This window comes from Pezoporus flaviventris, unplaced genomic scaffold (assembly GCF_033815535.1).
Source record: "Pezoporus flaviventris isolate CSIRO_AGI_PZ_B2104156 unplaced genomic scaffold, CSIRO_AGI_Pfla_v1 ptg000013l, whole genome shotgun sequence".
In the NCBI taxonomy this organism is placed as follows: domain Eukaryota; kingdom Metazoa; phylum Chordata; class Aves; order Psittaciformes; family Psittacidae; genus Pezoporus; species Pezoporus flaviventris.
Window position 1 is genome coordinate 37012291 of NW_026892561.1, and position 14489 is coordinate 37026779.

At 34.9% G+C, this 14489-nt stretch overlaps 1 protein-coding gene across 32 annotated transcripts in view; it reads left to right on the forward strand.

The window, feature by feature from the left end:
• DLG1 (discs large MAGUK scaffold protein 1) overlaps positions 1–14489 on the forward strand; it is a 164229-nt gene that overhangs the window by 141587 nt on the left and 8153 nt on the right. For 13 of the 32 annotated variants that reach the window (XR_009743243.1, XM_061452840.1, XM_061452841.1 and 10 more), the window contains 5 exons: positions 4202–4301; positions 7692–7733; positions 10839–10889; positions 13489–13590; positions 13841–14013. Coding sequence is in view for 31 of the 32 variants with exons in the window: in XM_061452840.1 (XP_061308824.1) it covers positions 4202–4301; positions 7692–7733; positions 10839–10889; positions 13489–13590; positions 13841–14013 (468 nt within the window). In the remaining variant the exon portion in view is untranslated. Of the gene's footprint in view, positions 1–4201; positions 4302–5006; positions 5041–7691; positions 7734–9274; positions 9311–10838; positions 10890–13488; positions 13591–13840; positions 14014–14489 lie in introns of all 32 variants that reach the window. The other 19 variants (XM_061452847.1, XM_061452848.1, XM_061452856.1 and 16 more) reach the window with 8 other exon arrangements.

Consider the following 14489-nt stretch of genomic DNA (forward strand, 5'->3'; position numbering starts at 1 on the left):
AATAGTGTATAACTAGTAATTTCAGGACTTAGGTATATGCATTTTAGATGTAAGAGCTTTCTAAAGTAATAATATACTGTCATTTTTTAAAATCTGAAACATGCTCTAAGCTTCTGAGGAAGCTATTTCTTAAATAGTTATTATTGTTTTAATAGCACTAATGCTGTAACGTAAGTCAGTCATTATTGTAAAGCCCCAAAATTCCTTTTAGTCATGTATTTCAGTTACAACATTTTCATTACTTCAAAAATCACATATATAAAATACTAAAGCTTCAGTACTTCATCCTGATAGTGTAGGACTTTTAAGACTGTCCAATCCGTATGTGCGTCCCTCTGCTAAATGGCAAAGGTTTCAGTTTAGTTTATTAATGAAGTAAATGTCATGCTGTTTTCTGTAAGTATTTGTTTAAAAGGAAATCAACGTCTAGTTATTTTCTGATGAACAATTACAGTACTGCTTTGAGGGTTCAGTGAATTATTTGCAGGTTTTTCCTGTTTTGGTGCGCTTATATTTTGGTATTGGGATAGTGTTATCACCTTGTAATTTTTAACCTGATCATTTTTATAATTTGCGTTCACTTTTTAGAGGTAAAAAAAAAAAGCTTAAATATTTCAGGTTATTTTAATTACATGAAGTAATTTTTCAAGTGTTACCATGTTCTTTGAAAGATAGTTGCATGGTTTTGTAGAGTCTACAAATAAACTGGAAACAATTAGCTTAATTAACAGTGTGTTTGAAGCACTATTTTGACAATAGCAGAGTTAGTGCACAGCCGTTGTGTACTAGTGTATCACCAAAGATATGCATGGAATACTGAGTGGAAAAGCAACTACGCTTGCCATTGATAAAGAACTGCAGTTCCTTTTCTTTAGTAACATTTCATTTTGCAAACATGCTTACACTGTTCACAATCTTTTGCTTCAGCTGTAAATGTTTTAGCATCATGGTTTCTTCTTACGGTGTTCTTTCTGTATTTGTCATGATGATATTTTTTCCATTAAGTTATCTGCACCATACATGTCCTTATGGACTGTGTCCTTTCCTGTGTCTGTATATGATAATACTTCATGAGCAGGATGAAGTACCAACTTCGTACAATTACTCAGAATTTCTGCATTAAAACTTTAAAGAATAGCCGTAGTGATGGCAAACATTAAAATCCATGTTCCTTTCATTCTGAGGAAAGCTAAAAAATCTGGAGCAGAAATGATTAAATTTTTCATGTTTGTTTCTTTCATATACACATCTCACTTTCTGTGCTGCTTGTTTTAATATGTTATTGCTTACGATGCCTCTTTATGATTTGCAGTGGGCTTATGAAAAAATTAATACGATTACTATACATTTTCAACTAATAAGCAATTCTCTCTAGCTTTTTATAATCGTAGTATCTTTTAAAAATAATCTTTTGGCTAATCTTTTATGCAAAATCAGTACAATATTAGTTTTATTTTCTCTTTTTTTTTTGGCAGTGGAACTGACTCTGACCATTATACATGCAGTATATAAAATTTAACATTAGTTCAGTAAGATTTACTGAATACTGAACAAAGTTAAATTAATTGTGGTTATGAAATATTTTCAAAACTAAAATGAAGAGCATGATTACATTTTATGAAGTACAATAAATCAGCCACTCCTTTTATTTTACCTATACAAATTGCAGAGTCTCACCACTTCAGTTAAATGGCATCATTTTAGCTTTGTTACATTTATTTCCCCTGTTCTTTTGCTCAAACTGAGGGACTTGTCTGAGTGGAGCAATTACACAGCTGTGGGATTTCCACTTTTTTAAATTCATGTTACAGTATTTTGCGGTATACTCAGCAAAGATCTCCTCTGGCCACATATTTCTTTGTTGCCCTTGTTCTGTAGATTATATTAACCTTTCTGGTTGTGAGAAGTCAATTGCAATGACTTGTTGACTTCAGATTAAGAAGGTCAGAAGGACTATAACCTAAAACCTCATCCATGCCAACTGTGGTTCCTGCAAGCATATGATTGGCTCGAATCCAGTTCTTTTGTCCATATGTCAGGTTGATAATTTACCAATTCTTACAGTGGAATGACAGTTCTAGTTGAACACAGATGCCAGCCAATTAAAGGTTTTACGGACTTCCTACTTAACACAGTATTGCTATTTCCAGAGTTCGGTGTCACTGTGCTCCCATGGTACCATGTCCCTCTTTAACACCTGGTAATCTTAAATAATAATAAAAAAAAAACCACCAAAAAAACCCACCCCCAAAAAAAAAAACAACCACCAAAAAAACCCCACAGTGGTAATGAAGATATTCCTGGATGTTTCAGTATCTGGTACTGCCAAGCAAATCTGTATTAAAACAGATGGCGAGGAGGATTGTCAGTACTGTAGCAGGATGCAGCTTTCGTGTTGCACTATAGGCCTTCTATTTAGGAAGGCCAAATACTAGTTTTGTAACTGCACCAAAGAAGGTGGCCAACTGTTTGTCCTGTTTGACCCCTAGTTGTTACTGTATTTCATTCCATACTTAGTGCTGGTAGAAAAGATAATGTACCTTTTGCAACTGTGTTGCAGATAATACAGGAAGGTAAGCTCAGGCTGGCTGAAGGCAGACAATCACTTGAAAATTAATGTGCTCTAAATTTTAGAAATAGCTGTGAATGGTCTTTAATGTATGAATTTAAAATACACATTTTTTTAAGTAGCTTTTTAAAAATTTTTTCTGTGCAAGTTTTAGCACTTCCTGCTGCACATGGGCTCTGCTTGGCTTAGAAATTAGCAGCCTCCCTGCAGCAGTAGGGTCTCAACATCAAGTTTTGGGCATTTTCTTACTTTTTTCTATTACTTCCCCTAATAGAGTTTCTGCAAACCAAATGACAAAAACATGATAAATTTTCATGGCTTGGCAGAGCTGGTCAGATGATTCATGCCTAAAGATGAAAAGCAATTTCAGCTGGCTTCAAGTAAGCTGTATTCTAGTGCAGGGCATAACTGCAATAAAAAAATTAGTGATTTATTTGTACATGGAGCTTCTTTATTGTTGTAGAACAGTAAATTAAAGGTGCTGTAGTCCCATAATGTCTTGAGCAGAAGATATGGCAGGTGCTTCTAAATTCTGTGTTAATTATACCCGTAGATGTATTTGTACATGAATGAAAATACATTGATGCTCCCCATCACTTATACACAAGGAGCACAGTAATAGTTTGTATGTTCAGATGGGTGGCTATGTGTATGTATATGTAGGTAACTCTAGAAATTATTGTAGCAACTGAGATACAGAAATTCTTCAACAGCACAATCAGCTAATGTCAAAATTTGCTGAACATAAGCATTGAATATACAGTTTTTCATGTGGTGTTTCTCTATAGATGCTATAATTACCACGGGGGGGGGGGGGAGGGGGGGGAGGAAATCAGTTTATATCTTTTGGAAGTTAATCTTGGTATTGGGATGCAGACTTAAGTAGAGCAAATTAATTTCTTTCATTGAACTTGCAATGAATCACGATTGTGAGAGATTGCAACAAATATAGGTTTGTTTTGGTTGTTCCTGTTGTTTTTTTTTCTTATTGTTTGGATACTGTAGCTAGACACATTTCTATTTTTCCTGTTTTCCTATTTTACTGTTACTTAGTTTTATCATAAGAACATTCAGTACAATGCCAGCTTTTAGCTTCCATTGTCTTTTGTCATTTAGCAGTTGCCACCAGAGTATTTACAGTTTTGCTTTTGCAAATGGGTAATACTGGTAGATGCTTCTGGTGTGCTATTACGATGTCAGCTGTTTGCAAAAGCTTGTTTAAAGCCTCAGCATTTATTTTTTTCTTTTAAAATACTGTAATCTCTATAGTAGATAGTATCAGTGATTTCATTGACTTTGAATTCATTGTGGTTTGGCCATCTTCTAGCAGTCTAGTTTTTTCACATCTTTTACACTCCCAGGAAGCCTAAATTTGTGAAATACAGGTCAGGCCATAGAGGATGAACCAGCCTGCCAGTTCTCTCAGTACATGTGAAGCATGTTAAGTAGGGAGGGTGTGAGCAAAGCCACGATCCCAATCTCTATTTTTAATGAGCTGAGAAGATAGTGTTAAACTAAATATGCACTGCATAATGTGGTTATAGGAGTCAGCTTCCACAAAGCTGCTGGTCTGGGCCTTTGTTCACACAGACATTAGACATCCTTTGTTTTGCCCCTCCTTCTCTTCTTCAGCAGTCATTCAATGACAAGCGTAAAAAGAACCTCTTTTCCCGAAAATTTCCCTTCTACAAGAACAAGGACCAGAGTGAGCAGGAAACCAGTGATATTGACCGTAAGTATGTGGCATCCGATGGAGAGTGAAGCACACGTAGAAGGGCCTGCTAGCTTGCAGTAGGGTGTTACTATGGAGACAGTTTCATGAGCTGCAACAGGCTAACAAAGCTTGAGGTGCCTGTGACAAACCAATCTACAAAATCAGTACAACTGCTTGTTTGCTGCTTAAGTAAACTTTAACCCAGGAGCATCCCAATCTGGAATAAACTGGGTAATATATTGAATGACAGTACATACATAACTGGAGGAGGTAGCAGCCTTCCAGCGCTGTCAATGATGGTTCCTCATTCTGACTTGGAGGAGAGGGCACAGCAGTGATGAAAGTATAATGGAGCTTACCAGCTTCTTGAATCAGTCCCTTTAGACTGGTTTCTTCAAAGTTATTAATTTAATTTGGTTTTCCTAATAAAGAGAGTTTACTTTGATTTTCATCACTGTAGCCAGCACTAAAAAAGTATCTTCTCCAAAAGCAGTTGCATAAGTTTGCTAATGCAGACCAAGTCTGCTGCAAACTGTGTTTCTGTGCCATTTGCATCACTGATTATGCTTTATGTGCCAGTCTGGTCAAATCCTAGAGACTTATCTTCCCCCTGTGATGTTCTTGGAACTGTCTCCTGTCGTAGCGCCAATTTTATATATTACTGACTATTATTTTCTTTGTGATTGTCTTTTTATTGCTTGCCCCCTGGGGACTACTCTGCAGGAGGTCCCTGACGACATGGGATCAAAAGGCCTGAGTAAGTGATCAAAATACTCCCAAGTTATTTTAACCTCCGTCTGAAAAATTACTACTATTTTTTTTTTTAACAGATCTCTCTGAGACTGATGCTCTACTGGCATAAGGAGGCTGACTTTAAAAGTGTTGCATAAACTTTTTCTAATTTGTAATGTTTTGTTTGTTTTTTTTTTTCTTTCAGGAACATATTACTTTATGTGACTGTCACATTATGGTTTTTTTTGTTGTTTAGAAGCTTACCAGTGCACACTTGTCTTTAACAGTACTGTGTTTTTAAACTTGATGATTATTTTCTTTGTCACATTTACCTTGGTTTTGTGTTTTTATTTATTTAAAAGTAACTTACAGATTTTTACAGTAGTAGTACAACGATTGCTGTAATACTTCAACTAGTTACAGTTTTCAGTCTTCTCTCTAGGTGACTGATGTCTACATCAGCTACTTAAAAAAACTGCTTAACAAATGCCATGAGAGTTTTTCTGTCCCATTTGACCTCTTATGATGCTTTCGGACCAGGTAGAGGGGTAGCTGATAGAGGAGACACATAAGTATTTGTTGCATTTCTTGCAGAAATGTTAACTGCTTGAACAGTAAGATTCAAAGCTTGATGAATACTCCTAACAGATACGTTGGTCTACACAGGTACCACCACTGTACATGACAAATAATGACAAATGAAATGACAAAATGACAGATAAAAAAAGTTGAAAGCTTGCTTTTAACACATACGTTGTGAATGCATTTATAGAGTAGCAAAATTAGTCACTAAAGATCTGTGACTAAAGGTAATTGAGAAGAACACTTCTTCCCAGGGCATAACTTATGCATAGTGTTCCTGAAGTTACATGTGAGAAGCGATGTACTTCTATACTTTGTCTTAATCTTTAAATAAAAATTCTAGTAGCTATAATATTAATTTTCCATTTCTGAAATGGCTACTTTCAAGGAAATTCTCAGTCTAGAATGGAAGACCTTAGCAACCTTTATGGCCTTATTGTTTACAGCAGATCATAAGCAGCTTTTATGGCTGTATGATAACACCTAGTTTAAACTGTGTAATATGGAATACTGACAGGAATGTCAGTAGGTGATTTTGTTATAAAAACAAATGGCTCCTAGTCTGTTTTTCAGCACAGTCAGACTTTTTGAAACTGCCTTACCACACTTAATGCAAGCTGTGTTACATGGGCTCTGCAAGACTGCTGTTCTTGCAGGCATTCTAGCCTTTATATTTTTACCAGTTCTGACCATTATCAGACTATCACAACACTTGTATTCTTAGTTGACAATGTCTCCCTTTCATGTTCCGTCAAGAGTCTTTTAAACATCAGTTTACCTCTTCCATGCCAATGTGGACTTTTTTTTTCAAGACAAGAAAATTGAATGGAGGTAGATCCAAATTAGTGCTCACAAACAGATCGACTGGTTGACCAGTCAGAAAACCTGACTGTTTTTTCTGCACAGAAATGAAATGAAGGAGTTCATTCTAGCCAGAGATTTGTGAATTAAAGAAGTCAGTTTACTTGATCCAGAAACATTTCAAAAGGTTAATTAATTTATGTATGATGACTAACATTTAAAAATGTTTATTAATCATTAGAAGCATACTTGCTTCATTAACTGTATTCCTACCTCCTGAGTCCTCTTGCTGCTTTCTCTTAAGTCTTGTAGGGGAGGAACCACACTGAATTTAATGTATTATAAAGGCTCCTCATGACAACAGTATGTAATATCACGTGCAGACAGGTACATAATTTCAGATTAATTGTATTTAATTTGTAGAGGTCAAACACAAGCTTCCTTATGCAGTCTTAACCTGTGAATGTTACTTGTTTTCCCTACAAATAGACACACTCATTGGGTGGCACGAAAAAGGGTTCTTTATGATAAAGTTCAGCAATGTCAAAGTTCATATTTGTTCACCTAATTTATAGAATTTTCAAGTAAAAGAATAGATTGATACCTGAAATTTTTCAGTTGCATTAATTTTAATCGTAAACATATTTAACACAGTTACATAGCTTGAAGAAGTAAATCTGAACACCTTGTAGCTACTGAAGTGTTTTGATTGCTACACAAAAGGCATGAAAGAGTCCAGAATAAAAGTTGGGTCTTTTTGAAAACTACAGATAGGGTGGAGGAAGAAACAAATCTTAATTTTCCATTGCACTTCAAGTACGATATTTAATATAGCATAGAAAAGTGCCTATTATTGAAGGTAATACACTGTGTTTACTGCAATATAATACAGTATTTTCTGCTACAAGACTCTTAATGTAATAAATAAATTGCATAAAAGTTGAAATGCATAACCCCATAATTCACAATAGAATTCATCCTGAAGTGAAAACCTAAAAATGGCAGTGTTAGATAGGAACTATGCTTTAGTGTGCTTTTTGTAATCTTATTTTGATGTGCTATTTAATGTTTCTCTTTTTATTAACATCAGTTCCTTTCATATGAAATTAAGCTTGATCCTGAGAGCTATGAGAAGTACCTTAAAACTTTTATATGCGATATGTATTGATTTCAGCATTTTGATATCAGTATTGTCTTTCATCTGGATTATTTTGTGTCAGTTTGCTTTCTTTTGGACCCATGCCATTAGTGTATGTTCCTTATTTTTTTTTTTCCATTGTGTTGCAATTTCAGAGCATGTAACCTCTAATGCCAGCGATAGTGAAAGTAGTTACCGTAAGTGTTTTTAAGTTTTTTATTTATTTAGAACCTTTGTTTAGTATTTCTTTCTTTGGTTTTGTTTGTTTGTCTTTTCTGGGTATTTACGTGTTATATAGAACTTCCAAGTCACCTTCAGGTGAAATCCACATTCATGTATTTGGTGGAGAACTGCAAATTGTGCTCTGTCTTTGTTTTTAAAAAAACTGGATAGAGAGCATCACTGCAGACCTTCTTTATGGATAATTTATTGTGATGTATGATTTTCTTAATTCAGCTTAATTTGAACCTAATGCTGTTTTTTTTTTATAAACTATGTGAGCTATCTAGACCTACTAAAACCTAAATCTAAATTTAATGCTAACAAACATATGTAGTTGAGTTTAATACTGGAAGTGTAACTAAAATGTAATCTGCTAAATAGAGCAATAACTACACTTTTTCACAACAGATAGTTCTAATATATTTATGCTTCTAATGAAAGTGAAGATAAGCAAACATGTATTTACCATTGCTTTCAGCTTTCACTTTTTTTTTTTCACTATTTTGTCAAGTGTGGGTGCTTAGTATGAACTGTCTTCAAAGCATACGATACGCATTCATTGATGGAGTCAGTTATGATAAATCAGCATGCTAGGCACACATGCACATTCTCTCAAGACATCACATATTTCAAATACTAGACTGAGTTATCTTTTTTATTAGCCCAAGCTAAAGCAGTACTACGTGTTAACAGTTGGTAATGATGCATCGTGGTGCTGCTCTGCAGTGAATGTCTTAAACCAGAGCCAGAACTTCAGTCCAACTGGTTGTTTCCAGAGAACGTCTCCTTAGTAAGGTGCACTGTCCAGACCTGGAACCCATGATAGAGCAGAGCAGGAAGATGAAAAAACTGAGGATTTGAAGGGGAATATGAAAAAAAGGAACAACAAAAGAAGTCTTGCAGTGTGACACTGAGTGGCTCACTGACCAGCTGCTAGTTGCCTGTTACAACTGCGTGAATGCTTCAGAAGCATATGGTTTATGTTAGGGTGATAAGGAAGGGCATTCATTAACAGATATATTTGTTTGGAAGCTGTGGGTCTTCTCAGAGGTGATGATCCACGTTTTTAATTCCAGATGATGGCACTCAAGGGAAGAATTGATATATGTATATAAAATGCTAACAGTGCTGTCGACTGTAATCGAAAAGAAACCATTTTGGGGAGGCATTTGTGTTCCCTGAGAATAACATAAAATGGAACATGTATGGAAGTTGCCTTTGATAAACTTACACATTTTAACCATTTTTAATGACATGCCATTAAAACTATCTAACCATGGCTCTTTCTTCCTAAGTTTGCTGCTTTCGTCTCTTCCCTTCTTTTTCTCAAAGCTTGCTTTATTTTTGTTTAAAGCTTGTGGTTGATACTACTAGTTAGTTTTTCACTCCCTTATTCTTTGGGAAGCCCTGATTTTATTATGAATGTCATGGATTTGCTTATTTATGTGTGTAATTGCAAGCACTTTTCATTAAAATATTTTTTTTAATTTCTTCTTACTGCTGTCTAATATGAAAGTTATCTTGATTACAGATGAGTACGGTTGTTCAAAAGGTTCATTCTATTAATAATCATTTTTTCCAAAGTATTAAAAAGCAGTGACAATATATACTTTTTGCCCTCAATCAGGGGATGCTTTTTACTTGTTATTATCTCTTTAGTAGTTTCCATAAGTAATTTTTGACTGTATAACAGTGTGACTTCTCCAAAGAAATACCTAATCATGTGTGAGCTGGATCTTCCATAGTTGACTTTATAGTTGGTGATTCCCTATTTCTCTCCGTAGCCTAAAAGAGGTTCTGAAAGTATATACTGTCCTAAAATCCATTTGCATGAGTTACTTTTTGAGATACTAAAATATACAGGTTGCATGTTTTTGTGTCTGTCTTAAGGTATTCCTCACTTGCAATAATTTAAAAAAATGTTCATTCATATATTGCTGTAGTACAGTTTGAATGCAAATTTATTGCAAATAAGAGAAATATTTGTCTTAATGGTAATTTTTTTATTTGAAAGATCAGTGATACTTGCTATGAAATAAAGACTAAATATATAGAAGCAATATATGAATTTATAAAAGCCTTCATGTGCCATCTGTTTCTATACAATGTGGTATAGCATTGGTATGTTCCTTGGCCTGTTATGAGAATGGCTTATAAACTCCAAAGAATGTTCCAAAATTACACAAGTGAGTTATCAAAGGACTGTATTTTGATCGAAGTTCATACTAATGTCATGTAATTTGAGCTTCTGGTTTCAGAATTATAAATTCTCTGCTGTAATAGAGTTTTAGTGATTTCACTGCATGAAATCTTACTCGGACATACCTTGTTAGACTAGAAGTAATCTTTTAGAGAGATGGCAACTGCGGTATATTTCAGGTGCTTTCACTAACATTTTAAAAGCCTGCAGCTGTTGAAGGTCAAAATTTAGTTACTTTAGTTTCATTCACTGCTGATGTGCTTTCTGGAGCTGAGAACAGCACAAAGCATTCTTTGTTTTCAACTTCATCTTTAAAACTTCATTAATAAAATAATAGTTATTTAGTATATACAGTCATAATTTTTGTTAGAATTAGAGTGGTTGAGGATGTTTATATAAATGCCACTTCATGAGAAAGTTAATGGAAGATCTGTACACTGTGACGAACATGGTCATCAGCCCTGCATAAATACAAGAAAAATATTATTTTAAATGGTGGCTTCAAAGTGTGCAGAATGTTGATGATGAAGGTGGCATTGCCTATAGCAGTGAGTGCATGCATGCATTTCATTCAGGGGAACGTGTATACAAGCATTTCAATAATGCTTTAAAATTCTTTCTGTGCTTGATGTCAGTTCACCATGCTAACAGAAACCAGGCAATTATTTATACTGTATGTGTCCTATGCTTTAAAATTTTGTGTTGGCTTATCTTTGTGGTTTTTATAAATCATTGCTCTTGAAAAGTGTGCTTCATCAATATCATTGTAATGCATATTACTAAGGAATGACTGTATCATTATAGTTCATTAAATGACTCAACTTGAACGTGTTGGTTTAGAAAAAAAATAGATAGATATGTCTTTGCATTTACATTTTAGGTGGCCAAGAGGAATATGTCTTGTCATATGAACCAGTCAATCAACAAGAAGGTTTGTAGATCTTACTCATTATAAAATATCATCTGAATTATCAGAACACTTCATGTGCCCTTATGTTCTGAGCACCGTGGCAAACTTGATTGTTTAGAGCTTGTTACCATTATTCACATGAATGAAGTACAAAGGCATAAATTATAAGACGGAATTGCTAAATTGTTTTGCACAAAATACACAGGTCTGCTACTTAAAGTAACTTATGCATGGTTTACATTACAAGGAAAATATGGTGCGTTTAACAATTCTGTTAGTGTGAACCTCAGAAATCATAGAATCATAGAATCTATCAGGTTGGAAAAGACCTTTAAGATAATCAAGTCCAACCCTTACCCCAGCACTGCCAAGGCCACCAGTAAGCCATGGCACTGAGGGCCTTGTCTACACGGTGTGTGAACACTTCCAAGGACAGTGACTCCAGCACTTCCCTGGACAGCCTTTCCAATGCCTGAGCACCCTTTGGAGAAGGAATTGTTCCTCGTCTCCATCTAAACCTCCACAGTGCAGCTTGAGGCCATTTCCTCTTGTCCTGTCCCATGTTCCTTGGGAGCAGAGACCAGCTCCCTCCTGTCTCCATCTTCCTGTCAAGCAGTTGTAAGGAGCGATAAGGTACCCCCTGAGCCTTCTCCAAATTGTAGGTTTTTTGTTTCTCACACTTGCATTTAAAACAAAATGCTTTTCACTGATTTCCACTGAGATGCTGTCATTCTTTTGGTCTTGATCTTGCTTCACTGTGTATAATAGATACAGATTTTTTTAATGTTCCCTTTCACCACAGGTACTAACAGTTGATTTACATTCTCTGATACATAGCTTATGTATTTGTAAATTAATCTGTAAAAGGGATGTTCTTTGGGGGATCTTTGATATCTATTAGCTAACAAATAAGGTGGCAGTCAAAATATGCATAATGTATTTACATGACTTTTGAGTGTCAAGATTTCACTTTTGGTTTTGTGCAGGGAGTGGCACAGCCCAGTTTCTTCTAATAGCATTATGAAACATGCATGCCTGCGTAGACTTTCCACTCTGGCTTGTTAATCATGGTATATGGGTTCCAAGAGTAGCAAAATTTGTTATATGCGACTAACACAAATGGCATTGTTTCGATCATATAATTTGTAATAATCGTAGGCTCCAAATAAAACCATGGATGAGAAATGCATGAATTAAGACCATGCTAGAAATGGGGAAATGGTAGGCTCTCTTTGATGTGCTAAGTAAGTTCTACCTCAGCTAGGGAACCAGAGGTTTGTTGCACCCAGATGAGCAGCTGCTGGATCTGTGTAAGCACACACACCAGAGGAGCTCCCAAAATGAGAAACATCTTTTTAGCTGGCATTAACTTCCCAGATTTGGATAGATTACTGATTTAGTGAGAACAATAGAAATATCAAGTGAATTAATGTTAAGGTTAAAGAGACAGGATGTGAATGAGAGTTTGCACAAGCTCATGCTTTAGTAACTGTCATATTGTAAAACTAAAGATTTTAGAGAGTGAACTGCTTTGGTGTTTACATACATGACTGTAATTCCTTTTGAGTGTAACACACCGTTTGGTAAGGCCATAAAAGAGCTAGCACTTCATTACTCTGCTTAGGAACAGTAATACATTCCCTGCATAAGTTATCTGCGTTTGTCTAATAATTCAGTTGCACAGTAATTTATTTTGTTTTTTCCCCCAAGAAGCCCAAATGAATAAAGTACTGTAATAACCAAAATAGATTTAAAGGTGCTTGGACTTGAGATACTTGTGGGCTGCCCTTAACCTTTAAGTAAAGATTTTTGTTGTTAAATGAATAGGTTGACAGTTACTGGATTCAGGACATTCCTTCTATGATTAATACCCTGGAAAGGAAATAGTTCTCAGAGTTAAATTAAAATGTATTTTATAGGTTAGACTGTTTAATTTGGATTTATCTATGTAGTAAAGACATATTGAACCTAAAAGTAAAATTTATAAAGTGGTAATTAATATGCTAATACTAAGATATTCAGGCATTATTTTCTTCACAATTCTTGAAGTGTAATTGGGTGTTTTCTGCTTAAGCTTAATTTCCCAAAGCCCTTTATAACTTTATAAAAAAATAAGCTGCTTAAAAAAATGCTATGCTTCACTTTATAGGGATGTTAATATAGTTAGTAAAGCTATATGTAGTTGAGTCTTTTCATATATGAGTATATAATTGTGGTCTTAGAGGAAAAGAAGCTTCTCCCAACACAGAGCTAGACTTTCATGAACTCTGCTGCTGCTTAAGTGCCTCTTTAAATTGAAGAGATTTTTGAACTTCCCCCGTTTGCTTTTTCCTTTAGAATAAGGGATTCTATGGTTTTGGTTTGTTTTTTTTTTAAACCAAGACTTCGGAATGTAAGATTTCAGTCACCCAGCGTAGTTGTTTGAGAGGGAAGGTGTAACATCTTACTGTGACTGCAGTATTAGTTGGTTTACATTGTTCAACATGTTTTCCCTTTCTTTAAGAGTAAATATTCTTTTAGGTATTATAATCATTAATATGTGATAAAATTATTTTTCTGAACTCTAAAAGTTACCAAGCATACTAAAATGTATCTAATGTTATTCCTTGATGTTTAATAGTCAGTTACACTCGACCTGTGATCGTTTTGGGACCCATGAAAGACAGAATAAATGATGATCTGATCTCAGAATTTCCAGACAAATTTGGCTCATGTGTTCCACGTAAGTCTCAGCAAATACTAAAGCAATTTTAATTTTTTTTCCTGTTAATTTTCTTAAAAGGCATCCTCTTTCTGTTGAGTTTAAGAAAAGTTAATGTATTGTCTAAACTTCACAAACCTATTGTGATTGTCAGTCATCGCTTGTGGAAATTCTGTGGTATAAATGGAAGACTATTTTTAGTTATTTTATGGGGGGGAAAAAACTAACTCTTTTTTGTTTTGCTTTAAAAATCACTGGTTTATGTTTAAAGATACTACTAGACCAAAACGAGATTATGAGGTGGATGGACGTGATTACCATTTTGTCACTTCTCGAGAGCAAATGGAGAAGGATATTCAGGATCACAAGTTCATTGAAGCTGGCCAGTACAATAATCATCTTTATGGAACAAGTGTCCAGTCAGTGCGAGAAGTAGCAGAAAAGGTAAATCAGTGCCAGTTACTTTCATTTACAGATGTGGTTATCTGACTGTGCTGACAGGGGAGAAGAGAAGGATGGCAAGAAGCCATTAGGAGCATCCTGACTTTAAAAGGAATTTGTACAAAACTAGAAACAAAGCACATTGTCATGAATGCATTTTGCGAAATAATGAAGCTTTGGAATAATGAAAGCCTCATGATTAAATTATGGCAAAACAGCAAACACAGTTTGTGTGCTCTTAATAAAAAGAGACTAGAGAAGAAATAATTTGAATTACGGGCTAATTAGCCTAGCTCACATACATAGATCATTAAATAATTCATAATAGTGGTGCTGGTTTCAATTAATATGATGATCCATTTGATGCAGGCTTGTGCAAAAAAAAACAACTTGTAAAAATACTATTCTTTGTGCCATTCATGGATTTAGCTGGTAAAGGGAAAAAAGTAAATGAAATAAACTCAATCAGATTTTTTACA